Source organism: Etheostoma spectabile, unplaced genomic scaffold, assembly GCF_008692095.1.
Source record: "Etheostoma spectabile isolate EspeVRDwgs_2016 unplaced genomic scaffold, UIUC_Espe_1.0 scaffold00009361, whole genome shotgun sequence".
NCBI classification, from domain to species: Eukaryota; Metazoa; Chordata; class Actinopteri; order Perciformes; family Percidae; genus Etheostoma; species Etheostoma spectabile.
The window spans coordinates 22,501-40,000 of NW_022603690.1; the positions used below are offsets into that span (position 1 = coordinate 22,501).

General features: G+C 45.7%; 1 protein-coding gene across 1 annotated transcript in view; it reads left to right on the forward strand.

Annotated features, from left to right (window-relative positions):
- The window catches only part of LOC116679100 (uncharacterized), an 11,889-nt gene extending 109 nt beyond the window's left edge, over positions 1 to 11,780 (forward strand). The window contains exons 1-13 of the mRNA XM_032508808.1: positions 1 to 1,552; positions 4,240 to 4,429; positions 4,550 to 4,673; positions 4,883 to 5,378; positions 6,002 to 6,138; positions 6,499 to 6,659; positions 6,845 to 7,081; positions 7,207 to 7,417; positions 7,504 to 7,662; positions 7,867 to 8,426; positions 9,160 to 9,203; positions 10,256 to 10,421; positions 10,680 to 11,780. The exon at positions 1 to 1,552 is cut by the window's left edge and continues 109 nt beyond it. Of these exons, the coding sequence (XP_032364699.1) occupies positions 1 to 1,552; positions 4,240 to 4,429; positions 4,550 to 4,673; positions 4,883 to 5,378; positions 6,002 to 6,138; positions 6,499 to 6,659; positions 6,845 to 7,081; positions 7,207 to 7,417; positions 7,504 to 7,662; positions 7,867 to 8,426; positions 9,160 to 9,203; positions 10,256 to 10,421; positions 10,680 to 11,747 (5,105 nt within the window). The 3' untranslated portion in view covers positions 11,748 to 11,780. The remainder of the gene's footprint in view (positions 1,553 to 4,239; positions 4,430 to 4,549; positions 4,674 to 4,882; positions 5,379 to 6,001; positions 6,139 to 6,498; positions 6,660 to 6,844; positions 7,082 to 7,206; positions 7,418 to 7,503; positions 7,663 to 7,866; positions 8,427 to 9,159; positions 9,204 to 10,255; positions 10,422 to 10,679) is intronic.
- Positions 11,781 to 17,500: the final 5,720 nt, after the last annotated feature.

The following is a 17,500-nucleotide window of genomic DNA, read 5'->3' on the forward strand; positions in this document are numbered from 1 at the left end:
CATCATGTGGACACAACTTCTGCAGAAAGTGTATCACTGAACACTGGAATACTACTGACCAGTACCTGTGTCCGCTGTGTAAAAAGGTTTTCGAGAAAAAAACGGAGCTGCACGTCAACACTTTCATCTCTGAGATGGTTGCTCAGTTCAGACAGTCAGCTCAACAGAAAGCCAGCAGCAGCAGCTCAGAGCAACAAGGGTCCAAACCAGGAGAAGTTCCCTGTGACGTCTGCACTGGAACCAAACTGAAGGCCCTGAAGTCCTGCCTGGTGTGTCTGGTCTCCTACTGTGAGGCTCACCTGGAGCCTCATCTGACCACATCAGGTCTGAAAAAACATCAGCTGATCGACCCTGTGGAGAACCTGGAAGGCAGGATGTGTACGAAGCACGATAAACCTCTGGAGCTGTTCTGTAAGACCGACCAGACATGTGTCTGCATGCTCTGCACTGTTTTAGACCACAAGATGCATGATGTTGTTACTCTGAAAGAAGGATATAAAGAAAAGAAGGCTGAGCTGGAGGCTGAAATTCAGCAGATGATCCAGAAGAGACGACTGAAGGTTCAGGAGATCAAACAGTCAGTGGAGCTCAGTGAGGAAGATGCAGACAGAGAGATAGCAGAAGGTGTTCAGGTCTTCACTTCTCTGAAGGAGTCTGTTGAGAGAGGCCTGAATGAGCTCATCAACACCATCAAAGAGAAGCAGAAAACAAGAGAAAAACAGGCCGAAGCTTTCATCACAGAGCTGGAACAGGAAATCTCTGAGCTGATGAAGAGAAGCACTGAGGTGGAGCAGCTCTCACGCTCTGAAGACCACTTCCATCTTCTCCAGAGGGTCCAGTCTCTAAACACCAACCACCCTCCACCCACCAAGGACTGGACAGACGTCAGCATCCATCCATCATCATATGAGGGGACTATGGTGAGAGCTGTGGCTCAGCTGGAGGAGACACTCAGTAAAGAGATGAAGAAGCTGGTTGAGTCTGAGCTGAAGAGGGTCCAGCAGTATGCAGTGGATGTGACTCTTGATCCAGATACAGCACATCCTAATCTCATCCTGTCCCATGGTAGAAAACCTGTCCGTGTTGGTGATGTGTGGAAGAATCTTCCAGACAACCCAGAGAGATTTTCTGATTGTCCTTGTGTTTTAGGAAAACAGAGTTTCTCTTCAGGCAGATTTTACTTTGAGGTTCAAGTTGAAGGAAAGACTGGATGGGATCTAGGAGTGGCCAGAGAGTCCATCAAAAGGAAGGGACCAATCACAGCAAGCCCTGAGGATGGTAACTGGACGATATTGTTGAGAAATACAAATGAGGACAAAGCTGCTGCTGGCCCTTCAGTCCTTCTCTCTCTGAAGTCTCCTCCTCAGAAGGTGGGGGTGTTTGTGGACTATGAGGAGGGTCTGGTCTCCTTTTATGACGTAGATGCTGCAGCTCTTATCTACTCCTTTACTGGCTGCTCCTTCACTGGGAAACTCCTCCCATTCTTCAGTCCTGGTCTGAATGATGGTGGTAAAAACTCTGACAAAATCCAAAGAAAAAGATTTAAAAAATTGTCTGACTTTAGTTTCTAAGGTTTCACTTGGACTTGAGCCTGACAATGTTATATTATGTAATATTGCTCCTATAACACATAACATATAATATTTACTGTATTAAATAGTCCTTTTCTGACACTGATCTTAAAGCCAGTATTTTCTCCTTTGGAATTTCCATTCGGATCTGAAACGACAGCCATGAAAGCAGCAACCAAACAAATTGGATCAAAAGAGATAGATTTGTTCATCCTGACCTAAATAACCTTGGCATCTTTCTAAAGAGTTGCATGACTAGAGATGTGGTGAAACGCGAGTAAATATTGGAGAAGTTTCTGAAAGATGGAGACGGCTTAGAGCCCAAAAGGACTTTACAATAGACACCATGTTGGTTATTTTCTCCTCAACAGGTAAGCATTGATCTTAAAGTGCCCATAATATGAATATACTATATATTTTTCTGGGATTTGGGGGGTTATTTTGTGTCTCTGGTGCTTCCACACGCATACAAACTTGGACAAAAAAACCATCCATGGTGTTTTGAGTGAGATCCGGATTCTGAATGTCCTCTGATCCGGTTTCTGAGTGTCCTCTGATCCGGTTTCTGAGTGTCCTCTGATCCGGTTTCTGAATGTCATCTGATCCGGTTTCTGAATGTCCTCTGATCCGGTTTCCGAGTGTCCTCTGATCCGGTTTCTGAATGTCCTCTGATCTGGTTTCTGAGTGTCCTCTGTCTTCAGTCTCCGGGTGAGCTGTCCAACATCTGCACGGCTTTCTACGTCACTAAAGACAAGGGGGCTAACCGTAGCATGCTAGCTCGTTGTCAATGGCAAAACACTACTACAACACACACTAGTTGACCATAATCTCCAAAAGAACTACACGCTAACTGCTAACGTTGCGGGACAGGCGGATGATCAGGCCGCGGCTGTTTACTATCTCGGCAACACCCACCGTGACAGACATTTGACAGAAACTGCACATTCAACCTCCTCATAATGGAGAAATGCAATTTAATTTGGCAAAAACAACCACATAGCCTGAATTAGGACACAACGTACTCTGCAAGTCGCTGCAATGTATGATAGGTTACTTTATATAATATTTGTGTGATTAATGTCACCTTTATGAAATGTTCAGTGTTCTCAACCTGGCAAACCCTGTGAACATCAAGTTGGGGGGGGGGGGGGGGATTGGCTGCAGTACCCATTTTAAACGCTAGCTGTCAGTATTACATATTGCTCCTTTAAAGACTTTTAGACACTGATATAACTATATTTTTGTTGTATACTGACATGCACCAACCTTTATGTCAACCATTACTTGGCTGCAAACTGGTGTTAAATTTCCAATATGATAATTAACTCTCCAATCCTGTCAGATCCACCATTGTTACTAAATATTAAGTATGATGTGGTGTCAATCCTTTAAGAAACAGACAATATAATGTTTATGTAAAATTCTTGTCCAGGGTAGAAGATCTTTCTTGTAATGTAAAAACTAGTTATGGGTCTTCAAAGTCTCAAAGTCTTACAGGTTATATCATCTTCTAATGTATATGTTTACTTTATACTTTGTTCCAAGATGGGCAAGCGTCTGGTTAAGTCTGATGTTGCAAAAACAATTTAACTAAATCAATTCTGTCTTAAATACAGTTATTAATTTTAAAGCGTCGTATTGTACATTAGATTAGAAAAGGAGCCTTTATACTGTTCAGATACCTGGGCGTTGATGTATCAGGTAGGAATGGGGTGATTTACATTTTTTTTGTTGGTCCTAATTTAGTAGATATTTTATTATGTTGTCCTTTAAAGGTTGTCTTGGTAAAAGGTTGCTTCTTTGGGTTTGGTTATTGTTGTTTATGACTTAAGGGGATAAGAAAAAAGTAGATGAGTTTGCATACTTTTTATTTTGACATGTAACTGTTTATATCTTCAATAAAAGAAATTAAGTTACTGAGTTTTTATGACTTTATTTGAAATCTCCATTGCACCTGCAGATAAGTAAAAACTGACTTCTTACTAGCACGATGTAACACTTATTTTGGTCCAGTATATTGGACCCGGTCTGGATCCTTGACATTCTACTTCCAGGATTGCTCCCATGGAGCAGGAAACTCCGCCGGATGCACGTATTCTCCGTTTCCTTCCGCTTTTTGGTGTTGTAATTTGAATTAATTTAATTTTAAATTTGGTGGATTTATGAGGACAATAGCTAACCCTTGTTCACCGTTTGTTTTTCTGGGTCAAACTTTTGTTGGAACGTTTTGGTCACCTGATGTTTTTGAGCTTTTTCCCGATGTTTGTCAGTTTTTTCCCAAAAGAATTTCTTTGCGTTTTTTTTTTACGTTTGTTATTTTTCTTGCCAACGTTTCACCTTCACCCAATGTGTTTGAGCTTTTTCCCGATGTTTTTGTCAGTTTTTTTTTTCTATTGATTTCTAGCAACATATTTTGGGCTTTATTTAAAAAGCATAACCTGTAGTTGTTATGGGTCCGCTGTCTTCCTTGTTGTTGTTTTTCCTGTTTGTCTGTCTGTGTTTTCATCGGCCGCCAGAGGGCGCTCCTATCCGGTCCCATGAGAGGAGTTTCCACTCACCCCCTACTCCGTCTGACTACACAGCTGAGCATAATCATCATCTCCCACATCACCTCCCGTGTCTGGATTGTTTGTATGTTCTTGTCTTGTGTTGTTTATTCTGGCATCAGAATAAATCCCATTTTGAGTTACATCGCTCCCTCTTGTGGTCGTTCTGTGTCCGGGTCCTACTACACCCTTAACAGAACGAACTGGCCAACATGGACCCCACAGCACAACCACCGGCTACAGGAGAGGAGGGCGCCCAGCGGGCTATCCACTCCCAAGGCGTTTTGCTTGGGCAACACGACCAACTCATCCGTACTCTGCTGGAAAACAACCAGCAGTTGTTCACACAGGTCTCCAACCTCACCGAGCAGGTTAGCAAACTAGCTGTCTGTCTCTCTCCCTCTCTGTCTGTCTCACCACCTGCTCCCACAGAGATGGCTGCCGCTCCACCCGCTCCCACAGTGGGGCCGGCTCTGCACCTCATCGCGAGCCTCCCATTTGCCCACCGGAGCCTTTCGCCGGAGAACTGGACAGGTGTCGGGGGTTCTTCTCCAATGTGGATTAATTTTCCGGCAACGACCACTGTCTTTTTCGTCGGACACTGCTAAGGTACATTTCGTCATGGGGTTACTCAGGGGCAGAGCGCTGGCTTGGGCTGAAGCTATGTGCTCCAGTCTCAGCGCCTCTGAGATATCTTTTAATGACTTTTCCGAAAGATTAAGAACTGTTTTTGACCACCCGGATTATGTGGGATGCGCTTCACAGCGCTTACTCAAGCTCAGGCAGGGAGCAGACAGCGTAGCGGACTACTCCGTTGGATTTGGACGCTGGCTGCTGATTCTGGGTGGAACGAGGAGGCACTGCGGGGTGTTTTTATCAATGGATTAACCGAAGTTATCAAGGATGAACTAGCTGTGCGGGATGAGCCCGACTCCCTTGATAAACTTGTTTCTTTGGCCATCAAACTGGACAACAGACTGCGGGAGAGGAGACGCGAGAGAGGCGGTCCGCCTCGCTTCACCAGGAGGACGACAGCCCCTGACAGGCTTCGGAGACCGTCTTCCCCGTCGCTTCCTGCTTCATCGCCGGACTACGCTTTTGGAGAGCCAGCGGAGGAAACGATGGAGCTTGGTCGGGCCCGACTGTCTCCTGCAGAGCGACGCCACCGCATACAGGCAGGTGCGTGCCTGTATTGCGGGGATCCCTCTCATCATGTGGTTGCTTGTCCGTCCCGGCCAAAAGACAAGGCTCGTCAGCGGAAGTAGGTACTCTGACGGGCCCGGTCGCTAGCCCCAAACCTACCGCTCTCCGCCTGCAGGTTCCAGCCACCCTGCAGTTTGAGACGTTTTCCTTGCCTCTCTCGGCGCTCATTGACTCTGGTGCAGAGGACAATTTTATAGACGGCAACCTCGTTACTCAGGCTGGGTTACCCTCTGAGCCGATTTCTACCCGTTCCGCGTCACCGCCATTGACGGTCATACCCTGGCTCGGATAACCCACCAGACCGTTCCAGTCACGGTTATCCTGTCTGGGAACCACCGAGAGACAATTACCTTCCGGATTATTACGGCCTCTACTACCCCGCTTATTCTGGGGTTCCCATGGTTGAAATTACACAATCCCCAAATCGATTGGCAACGCCATGCCATCCTGAGCTGGAGCGACCACTGTCACTCTGCGTGTCTGGGCTCAGCTGTTCCTCCCGCTGAGTGTGTTTCCCCTTCGGTGGAGACTCCGTCTGACTTGTCCGCGGTCCCTCCCGAATACATGGACTTGGCAGAAGTATTCAACAAAACCAAAGCATTGTCGCTCCCTCCCCATAGACCGTATGACTGTGCTATAGAGCTGCTCCCCAACGCTCCGTACCCTTCCGGCCCTGTACAGCCTGTCTCGGCCTGAGCGGGAGGCTATGGAGAGGTACATCGGGGAATCTCTGTCAGCCGGAATTATCCGTCCGTCATCATCCCCAGTAGGAGCTGGATTTTTCTTTGTTGAGAAGAAAGATAAAACCCTGCGCCCATGTATTGACTATCGGGGGCTTAATAACATAACGGTCAAAAATAAATATCCCCTGCCACTCATCAACTCAACCTTCGAGCCTCTTCAACTCGCCTCGGTGTTTACTAAGCTGGATCTGCGCAATGCCTACCATCTCGTTCGGGTCCGAGATGGCGACGAGTGGAAAACTGCTTTTAACACTCCTTTAGGACATTATGAATATTTGGTAATGCCGTTTGGCCTTACTAATGCCCCTGCAGTTTTCCAAGCATTGGTTAATGACGTGTTGAGGGATTTTTTAAACCGGTTCGTAGTTGTGTACCTGGATGATATTTTGATTTTTTTCTTCCTCCCTGTCAGAGCATGTCTCCCATGTGCAACAGGTTTGCAGCGCCTGTTGGAGAACAAGCTTTATGTCAAAGCTGAGAAGTGCTCATTCCACCAGGAATCAGTCCCATTCTGGGATTTATCGTCGAGGGTGGACAAGTGGCGGCAGACCCGGAGAAAACCAAGGCAGTCACCAGCTGGCCTACGCCCACGTCACGTAAGCAATTACAACGGTTTCTGGGGTTTGCTAATTTTTATCGAAGATTCATTCGGGATTTTAGTCGGGTGGTGGCTCCCCTCACTAGACTCACCTCTCCTAAAGTCCCTTTTCACTGGTCTCCTGCTGCAGACCTAGCCATGTCTACGTTAAAACATCTGTTCACCTCACCTCCTGTGCTTAAGCACCCAGACTCTGCCCTCCAGTTTGTGGTGGAGGTGGACGCTTCTTCCTCTGGAGTAGGGGCGGTGCTGTCCCAACGCTCCACTTCGGACCAGAAGCTTCACCCCTGCGCCTTCATGTCCAAAAAACTGTCACCGGCTGAGCAGAACTACGACGTGGGAAATCGGGAGTTGCTGGCAGTCAAGCTAGCATTGGACGAATGGCGGCACTGGCTAGAGGGAGCTGAACAACCGTTCGTGGTCTGGACGGATCACAAAAATCTAGCCTACATTCAGTCTACTAAAAGACTGAACTCCCGTCAAGCTAGGTGGGCCCTGTTCTTTGGCAGATTTAACTTTTCCCTCACCTACCGTCCAGGCTCTAGGAATGTCAAACTGACGCTCTGTCACGGGTGTTCGACTGCGCCGAGGATTCGTCGGCGCCTGAGTCAGTACTCCCATCCTCCTGTGTGGTGGCCGCAGTCAGTTGGGAGATCGAGTCGCTGGTCAAAGCTGCTCTTGCCACGGATCCTGGTCCTGGAGACGGCCCCCTGACAGACTCTTCGTTCCACAACCTGTGCGAGCTCAGGTACTTCAGTGGGTCCACGCCTCGCGCTTTGCCTGCCACCCTGGGATACGACGCACTCTAACCCTGTTACGGCGCCACTTCTGGTGGCCATCAGCGGAGGCGGATGTCCGTTCCTACGTCGCAGCCTGTTCAGTTTGCGCCGGGGTAAGGCCTCCACCGTCAGCCTGCTGGACTGCTGCAACCCCTCTTGGTCCCAAGCGCCCGTGGTCTCACGTGGCATTGGACTTCGTCACAGGCCTGCCTCTGTCTGAAGGTAATGACACTATTCTCACTATTGTGGATAGGTTCTCCAAATCTGTTCACTATGTGGCATTACCTAAATTACCCACAGCCAGTGAAACGGCTGGCCTCTTAGTCCAGCATGTATTCCGTCCCCATGGAATACCTGTGGATATTGTTTCTGATCGGGGCCCACAGTTTATTTCACGTGTGTGGAAAGAGTTCTGCTCCTCCCTAGGTGCCACCGTTAGCCTTTCCTCCGGGTTCCACCCGCAGTCCAACGGTCAGACAGAGAGGGCTAACCAGGACTTGGAAGCCTCGCTTCGCTGTGTGGCCGCTCAGGACCCGACCACCTGGGCGTCTCACCTGCCATGGGTGGAGCACGCCCACAATTCACTCACCACCTCTGCCACTGGGCTCTCCCCTTCGAGGTGGCCCTGGGCTATCAACCGCCTTTGTTCCCGGCCAAGAGAAGGACTTGGCGGTACCCTCGGTGCAGGAGCACCTACGTCGTTGCCGCCGGGTGTGGACGAGGCGCGTGAGGCTCTTCTGCGTACGACGGAGCGGACTAAGGAGGTGGCTGATAGGCACAGGGCTCCGGCTCCCCAGTACCAACCAGGCCAGCAGGTCTGGTTGTCGTCCCAGAACATCCCTCTTCGGACTGAGTCGCGGAAGCTCTCTCCTCGGTTCCTGGGTCCTTTTGCCATTGACGCCGTCATTAGCCCCACTGCCGTGAGACTTAAGCTGCCTGCGGCTATGAGGGTTCACCCGACGTTCCATGTGTCCCAGGTTAAGCCGGTGACCCCTAGTCCCCTTTGTCCCCGGCTGACCCTCCTCCGCCGGTCCGGTTGATAGACGACCATCCGGCTTACACTGTCAGCCGCCTGTTGGACGTCCGGAGGCGTGGGCGGGGCCTTCAATACCTTGTTGACTGGGAGGGCTACGGCCCCGAAGAGAGGTCTTGGATCCCTAGGAGGTTCATTCTGGACCCTGCTTTGGTGTCGGACTTCCACCGGGCCCATCCTGGGAAGCTCGGGCCGCCAGGAGGCGTCCCTTGAGGGGGGGGCTCTGTTATGGGTCCGCTGTCTTCCTTGTTGTTGTTTTTCCTGTTTGTCTGTCTGTGTTTTCATCGGCCGCCAGAGGGCGCTCCTATCCGGTCCCATGAGAGGAGTTTCCACTCACCCCCTCCTCCGTCTGACTACACAGCTGAGCATAATCATCATCTCCCACATCACCTCCCGTGTCTGGATTGTTTGTATGTTCTTGTCTTGTGTTGTTTATTCTGGCATCAGAATAAATCCCATTTTGAGTTACATCGCTCCCTCTTGTGGTCGTTCTGTGTCCGGGTCCTACTACACCCTTAACAGTAGTAGTACACAATCGTATGTGTATTGTTTTGATTACAATGTGCGGAATAACTTTACATTGCCTTTTTAGGTCCATTTATCTCTATTTCTCACCGTTAATCACCGGCGTCTGTACGGCATCAACAGGGGTCGACATTGTTGTTTATGTGTGTTGTTTATGTCAGATCTTTAACCGGGAGAACAACGATCTGCTACGAGTTCACGGGTGGTGAGTTACGGGTTTGACTGCCGCTCCAGGGCACTTTCACGGGTAGAAGGTTGTGAAAACACGAGTTACGGGTCACCTTGAACGCAGCATAAAACAAGACAAGACAAGGGAACAAAACAGACTCCTACAAAATAAAACAGGAAACAGAACATACAGACACACGCGATCGTGACACTGTGTGGTGTTTATGATCAAACAGCCACAAGCAACAGAAATGAAATCATATCTGCTGCTGATGAAGTTTGGGTTAAGCCACTGGTGTTTAAGATGTGTAAAGGAGGAAGGATTACCCGACAGGAAGTCCTGCCTCCTTGACTGCTGGGATTTTTTTCCTGATATGAATGTTCGCTGCAAAGAGAAGCGGAGTTCACCTTCACATCCTCAAACAAAACTTAAAGTTTGTCAGAGGGACAGTAGAGCGGAAGTTGAGTCTCTTTGTTTGTCTCTTAAGAAAGATTCACGAGTACATCGGGGCTTTCTCCACAACATAGCAGTCTCTCTGGTGAGTAAAACTATAATAATATGAATATATAATGATATAATTAATTTCAATTCAATTTAATTCAACTTTATTGTCATTGCACTGTCACAAGTACAGGCAACGAAATGTGGTTTACATCTATCCAGAATTGCTATACAGGGTATAAATATTATATATAATTTTATGTATAACCAAATGTAATAGTAAGGAACTTTAAGATGTTGTGTAAAAATATAAATATGGGAGCTCTATGACAGATTATACAGATTATACAGAGTATAAAGTATATGTATAACCAAAAAAAGTAAGTAATTGTAAGGGACTATAAAATAAAATGTAGTGTATAAATATAAATATAGGAGGTCTATGCACAGATATAATGTTTCCTGTTACATTAAAAAGCAAAATAAATGTCTGCCATGTTGGGAGCTCTCACTATATTTGTGTCCTTTAATAATAAAGTATGGAAAACACACATCAAATAATTATATTACATTTGTAATTATAAGCTTTCTAATGTTGGTGTGTGTCTTCTGTCAAGCAGCTGAGCAATATGTCTCTTTGACCAAAGGCAACGCTTCACAAACAGGAACTTATGTAAGTACACTTTCATCCGTGAGATGGCTGCTCAGTTCAGACAGTCAGCTCAACAGAAAGCCAGCAGCAGCAGCTCAGAGCAACAAGTGTCCAAACCAGGAGAAGTTCCCTGTGACGTCTGCACTGGAACCAAACTGAAGGCCCTGAAGTCCTGCCTGGTGTGTCTGGTCTCCTACTGTGAGACTCACCTGGAGCCTCATCTGACCATGTCAGGTCTGAAAAGACATCAGCTGATCGACCCTGTGGAGAACCTGGAAGGCAGGATGTGTACGGAGCACGGTAAACCTCTGGAGCTGTTCTGTAAGATCGACCAGACATGTGTCTGCATGCTTTGCCATGTTCTAGACCACAAGACGCATGATGTTGTTCCTCTGAAAGAAGGATATGAAGGAAAGAAGGCAGAGCTGGGGAAGACGGAGGCTGAAATCCAGCAGATGATCAAAGAGAGAAAAAAAAGGATTCGAAGTATTAAACGAAGAACCAACTACAGCAGGAAAAATGCAGAAGTAGAGATAAGGGATGGTTTTGAGGCCTTCACAGCTCTGATTGAGATAGTTGAGAAAACCATGAACAACCTCATAGATACAATTCAAGAGAGGCAGAACGCAATAGAAGAACAGGCCAAAGCTTTCATCACAGAGCTGGAACAGGAAATCTCTGAGTTGATGAAGAGAAGCACTGAGGTGGAGCAGCTCTCACGCTCTGAAGACCACCTCCATTTTCTCCAAGGCATCCAGTCCATGAAAGCTGTTCCACCCACCAAGGACTGGACAGTAGTCAAAGTCTGTCCACAATCCTATATGGGGACTGTGGTGAGGGCTTTGGCTCAGCTGGAGGAGGAACAGAGTGAAGCAGTTAAGATACTTTTTAATTTGGAACTACAGGGGGTCCAGCAGTATGCAGTGAATGTGAGTCTTGATCCTGAAACAGCACATCCCCAACTCATCCTGTCTCAGGATGGGAAACAAGTGTATCATGGTGGTGATGTGAAGAAAACTCTTCCTGACAAGCCAGAGAGATTTTCTAATTGTCTTTGTGTTTTTGGAAAGCAGAGTTTCTCAGAGCAGTCTACCTCTTTAGGCAGATTTTATTTTGAGGTTGAAGTTAAAGAAAAGACTAAATGGACTTTAGGAGTAGCAAGTGAGTCGATCAACAGGAAAGAGAACATCAAACTGAGCCCTGAGGATGGTTACTGGACTGTAAGACTGAGAAATGAAAATAAGTACCAAGCAAACGCTGCCCGTACAGTCCTTCTGTCTCTGAAGTCTCGGCCTCAGAAGGTGGGGGTGTTTGTGGATTGTCTGGAAGGTCTGGTATGTTTTTATGACGTAGATGCTCCAGCTCTTATCTACTCCTTTACTGGCTGCTCCTTCACTGAGAAAGTCTACCCGTACCTCTGTCCCTGTCCTAATGATGGTGGTAAAAACTCTGCCCCTCTGATCCTCTCTCCTGTCAATTGCATTTAGACCGAGCAGAACATTATTCAAAAAGAAAAGGCAATCAGCCTCATGTTGGCCTGGCGACAAATTTGACCCATTTCCAAGTTTTTTTAATACCATAAATATGGGAGGTTGAAATGTTGAACAAGGCGACAAAACGTTGGGAGAAAAAAGCGTAACAAATATTGGAAAAAGTGACGAAAGATACAAAAAAATCTTTAAAAACTTTAAAAAAGCTGGGTTAAATCAGAGTACATAGTATTTGGTAACCGTCACTGTATTTTGGCTATTTTGGGGGGGATGGATGGGTCAAACACAGGACTTTCACCCAGGAGAGCGGGGATTGTGTCCTTAACAGTCCACGTGTCACGGAACCGCAAGCCCGCCCACGAGCTTACCCTTAACATAACGGCGGTAAAAGGGACGCCAATAGTCCCGACCAAGCGTGTTATATGACGCTAAAGGAGACAACCAAGCGTGTTATATGACGCTAAAGGAGAAGACCAAGCGTGTTATATGACGCTAAAGGAGACAACCAAGCGTGTTATATGACGCTAAAGGAGAAGACCAAGCGCGTTATATGACGCTAAAGGAGACAACCAAGCGTGTTATATGACGCTAAAGGAGAAGACCAAGCGTGTTATATGACGCTAAAGGAGACAACCAAGCGTGTTATATGACGCTAAAGGAGACAACCAAGCGTGTTATATGACGCTAAAGGAGACAACCAAGTTTGTTACATGACGCTAAAGGAGAAGACCAAGCGTGTTATAAGACGCTAAAGGAGACAACCAAGCGTGTTATATGACGCTAAAGGAGACAACCAAGCGTGTTATATGACGCTAAAGGAGACAACCAAGCGTGTTATATGACGCTAAAGGAGACAACCAAGCGTGTTATATGACGCTAAAGGAGACAACCAAGCGTGTTATATGACGCTAAAGGAGACAACCAAGCGTGTTATATGACGCTAAAGGAGACAACCAAGCGTGTTATATGACGCTAAAGGAGACAACCAAGCGTGTTATATGACGCTAAAGGAGACGACCAAGCGTGTTATATGACGCTAAAGGAGAAGACCAAGCGTGTTATACGACGCTAAAGGAGACAACCAAGCGCGTGTTATATGACACTAAAGGAGACAACCAAGCGTGTTATACGACGCTAAAGGAGACGACCAAGCGCGTGTTATATGACGCTAAAGGAGACATCCAAGCGCGTGTTATAAGACGCTAAAGGAGACAACCAAGCGTGTTATATGACGCTAAAGGAGACAACCAAGCGTGTTATATGACGCTAAAGGAGACATCCAAGCGCGTGTTACATGACGCTAAAGGAGACGACCAAGCGCGTGTTATAAGACGCTAAAGGAGACAACCAAGCGTGTTATATGACGCTAAAGGAGACTTTTAGTGTCAATAACAACGACAAAGGCACCTGACCCTGCGTCCATATTTTACGAGATGGGAGTGAGAATGTGTTGCCTCTGCATCCGTATGATCTCCTACGTATTTAGGCGTCTACCAGCTGGTTGTGTGACAACCTCGTTAAGTTTAGCAACTTTTACACTTTGATTTAGCCAACAAAAGGTTACTAGGAGTGGGCATCAGAGCACCGTGAGCTGTCAGTCGTTTCAGAGGCCATTGATAGTTGAGTGTAGCTGACAAAAGGTAACTTTGAGCCGGGTAAATGGCTCCGTTTAAATGTGTTTGCAGATCCTAGAATGATGGGTGCAGGGTTTGCATATTTTACTCAATATAAGTTTTACATCGCTTTATTATTGTGTCTGATAAATGTGTCTTAAATTGTATGTTTTTTTTTAAACTTTAACGATTTTGAAGGGGAAAATCAGGGCATTAATCTAATTTATCTAATCTAGATTCTGCGAGATCGGCAAAACATTAAGAAATAAAGTTCCACAGAAGCAAGAAATTAAAGGTGTAATGTATGCATATAGTACTTTTAATAGCCTGATCAGTGTACATAAAAAAATGCTGGATTATAACAGAGATGCGACAATACGATATCATTTTTACAATCTGTGTTTCTCACATTTATTACATTTTTTTTCCATGTTTGTAGAATAAAATAAAAGCCGTTGGAAAAGTCTGTGACGTGAGTTGAATTATTAAGAATGAATCTCTAAGGTAACTCAAGGTATTAAATGAATGTAGTAGAGTAAAAAATACTGAACTAAAGTACGATGGTTTTCCATGTTATGCTACTTCCTACCATCTCAGCGATAAATATTGTACTTTTTAGAGCTTTTAATTAATTATTTAAGTTACTTCATGTTACTTTGTGCATTTACATTATTAAAGGTGCCCTACCACGCGTATCTCATGACTTTGTGGTAATGTCTGAAGTCCTACCATGGACTCTGCTCCATTTGGGCCAGTTCTCATTAATATTCAACCCGCTAAGCTGCTTGACTCTGATTGGCTAACAGCTTGCCTGGCTATCAGCATCCTTTACCCAGCTCATGAATATTAATGAGCTCAGGCAGCATGACATCAGACTGACCAGCTATTGTGATTGGCCTGATATCTCCTCTTATTCTTTCCAGAGGCTAGAGCTGACAGAGGAGGTAGCAGTTCATCCACACACACACACACACACCACACACACACACACACACACACCACACACACACACACACACACACACACACACACACAACAGCTCAAGTAATAACGGGTTTGTGGCAGGGCGCCTTAAATACATAACACAGGCCTACATCAACTAATGCATGACAATACATTACTAGATGGTAAGCAACCCAGATTAAAATGAGCTCCACCTTAATGAGCTCCACCTTAATGAGCTCCACCTTAATGAGCTCCACCTTAATGAGCTCCACCTTAATGAGCTCCAGCTGCAGTATTAAAGGGATAGTTCAGATCTTGTAGCTACTTCTCCATAGCCAGTGTTTGAGCGACAGTAGATGACAGTCGGCACGCCCCCAGTTTGGAAAAAGCAGGCAGGAGTACCGACACGGAAACTAATGCCGCGTTCGGTTATTTATCCGAGTCGGAGTTCCGGCTAGAAAGTCAGACGTTGCCAAGCAACACGCACCAACACACCCCCTTTCCTCGGATTTCCAAGCTCGGAACTCGGTGTCACTGCCCGATGTGAGTCGTGCATGGCAAGGCAAGGCAAGGCAAGGCAGCTTTATCTGTAGAGCACATTTCAGCAACAGGGCAATTCAAAGTGCTTTACATTAAATCAGTTAAACAGTTAAAACACAAGTACAAACAGTTAAAAATCATAAGCATTAAAAACCAATAAAACACATGAATAGACAGTTAAAAACAAATAGAAACATTAGGACACATAAAACACAAGAATAAAAGTTACAGTGCAGCATAAGAAATTTAAAGAAATGAGCATTCATTTAAAGAAAGGCAGCATCAAAAAGAAAGGTCTTCAGCCTTGATTTAAAAGAACTGAGAGTAGCAGCGGATCTGCAGGTTTCTGGGAGTTTATTCCAGATATGAGGAGCATAGAAACTGAAAGCTGCTTCACCCTGTTTAGTTCTGACTCTGGGGACAGAAAGTAGACCTGTCCCAGATGACCTGAGAGGTCTGGGGGGGTCATAGTGTAGTAGTAGACCTGTCCCAGATGACCTGAGAGGTCTGGGGGGGTCATAGTGTAGTAGTAGACCTGTCCCAGATGACCTGAGAGGTCTGGGGGGGTCATAGTGTAGTAGTAGACCTGTCCCAGATGACCTGAGAGGTCTGGGGGGGTCATAGTGTAGTAGCAGATCAGAAATGTATTTTGGACCTAAACCGTTAAGGGATTTATAAACTAGCAAGAGTACTTTGAAATCAATTCTCAGATTTAAACGGTTTACGACATAACTGTCACACTGAAATATGTGAAATCCATGAAATAATAAGTTTGGCATTACGAACAACAACAGAAGATGGAAATCATTTCAGAAACGTTGTAGCTATCTATGGTTGATGCTATGCTAACGTTAGCTCAAAACACCATTCACCTGACAGCCTTTGTTGTGTTTGATGCTAACTTGATGCTAAGCTAGCAGTGAACCAACTTGGTTAACTAGGTCCATTTTTACTGTGTTGACGTTACAGAAGTCTCTCGTTAGCATCTTGTATGCTACTTGTCGCTAACTGGTCGACTCAAATCTGCACTCGACTCACATCGGGGAGTGACGCCGAGCACGAATTCCTATACGGAATCCAAGATGGCCGCCCCATGTGACTTGTGAGCATGAATCATAGTCATTGTTTTTGGACGCTGTGTTTATTTAAATGACGATTTTAATCACTCGTATAACTGCAGTACCGCACTGCGTCCGTCTCACTGCCTGTTGCTATGGGAACCGGTCTTGTTGTGAGTCCCGTATTGAATGGAGCCTTGTTTGCTAAACGTGGCTAGTGTTGCTGTCGGTACACGATCCGTCCCTCCTGCACGATCGGTTCTGCGCATGTGCAATATATTCGCGCATGCGCAGATGATTTCATGATGAACGTGGATTTACGACACTGCACGATCTGTTCCCATAGACAGTTAAAGAAAGTCTGTTAGCCTCCACCGGAAAGCTAACGTTAGTTTAGCTAACAGTAGCTGCTTTTCCCACTGTTTAGTTTGAGTAACTTTATTTTGCCGCAATAGCTGTTAGCTAAACTAGCGTCAGCTTCCCGGTAGAGGCTAACCGTTCTCTTAGCTAATACATCAGCACACGATCTGTCACGGTTAGCCGTTAGCCTCCACCGCCGTTAGCTTCCCGGCTAACCGCTAGCTTTGATTCAGTCTACAACAACGTTACTCAAACTAAACAGTGGGAAAAGCAGCTACAGCTAAATTAAGACTTTACAGTAATAATAAAGACAATTATTGAGTGATTGTGTTTTAAATGAGCACAAGTAAAGTAGAACTGACGTAACCACTATTAAATATATCGCTGTTATGTTATATAATACAAATATTATAATTGAGGGTCTTAAACATGCTGTTTCAGCTAGCGGTTAGCCGAATTAGCTGTTAGCTAAACTAACGTTAGCCTTCCGGTGGAGGCTAACAGCAGACGGCTACTGTGGAACGGATCGTGCAGTGCCGTAAATTCCTGGTAAATCCTCGTACATCATGATTATCATCTGCGCGTGCGCGAACATAATGCACATGCGCAGAACGGATCGTGCAGCCAGGACGGATCGTGTACCGACAGATGCTACCAGAAGATAAACTAAGACGGGGCGGCCATCTTGGATTTCATATGGGAATTCTTGCTCGGTGTCCCCTCCTTAATGTGAGTCGAGTCCAGATTTGAGTTGCGCATATGCTGAATGAAGTGAAAATGTAAGAAATTTTAGGATGATTTTTTTTTCGGTTTTTATTTCTTTCTTTTTTTCCATTGCTTGCTCTTCTTACACTAAATAACCTTTTTTTTTTAAATTCTATTCATGCGAATTTGTTCTGTAAAAATTTGCTATATTAAATAAACCTATTGATAATATTATTTTAACCTGACCGCCGTGTTAACGCCCATTGCTAAAAGACTACACTACCCATGATTCATAGCCGCTGGTATGTCCGGGTAGGTACCGCTGACAGCCATATTTGATTCGATTATGCTGTTCTGGCTGCGACAACCAGTTTAGCGACAAAAAAAAACAACCAAAACGGCGTATTTTCTTCACTACGCAGCCATCTTAACAGCTAATCTGCGACGGTATCCAGCGGCGTTCCCAGTAACAACAGTTTATAAGCCGTAGTCAACGATGAATCCCGAATAGTAAGTGTGAATATTTGTA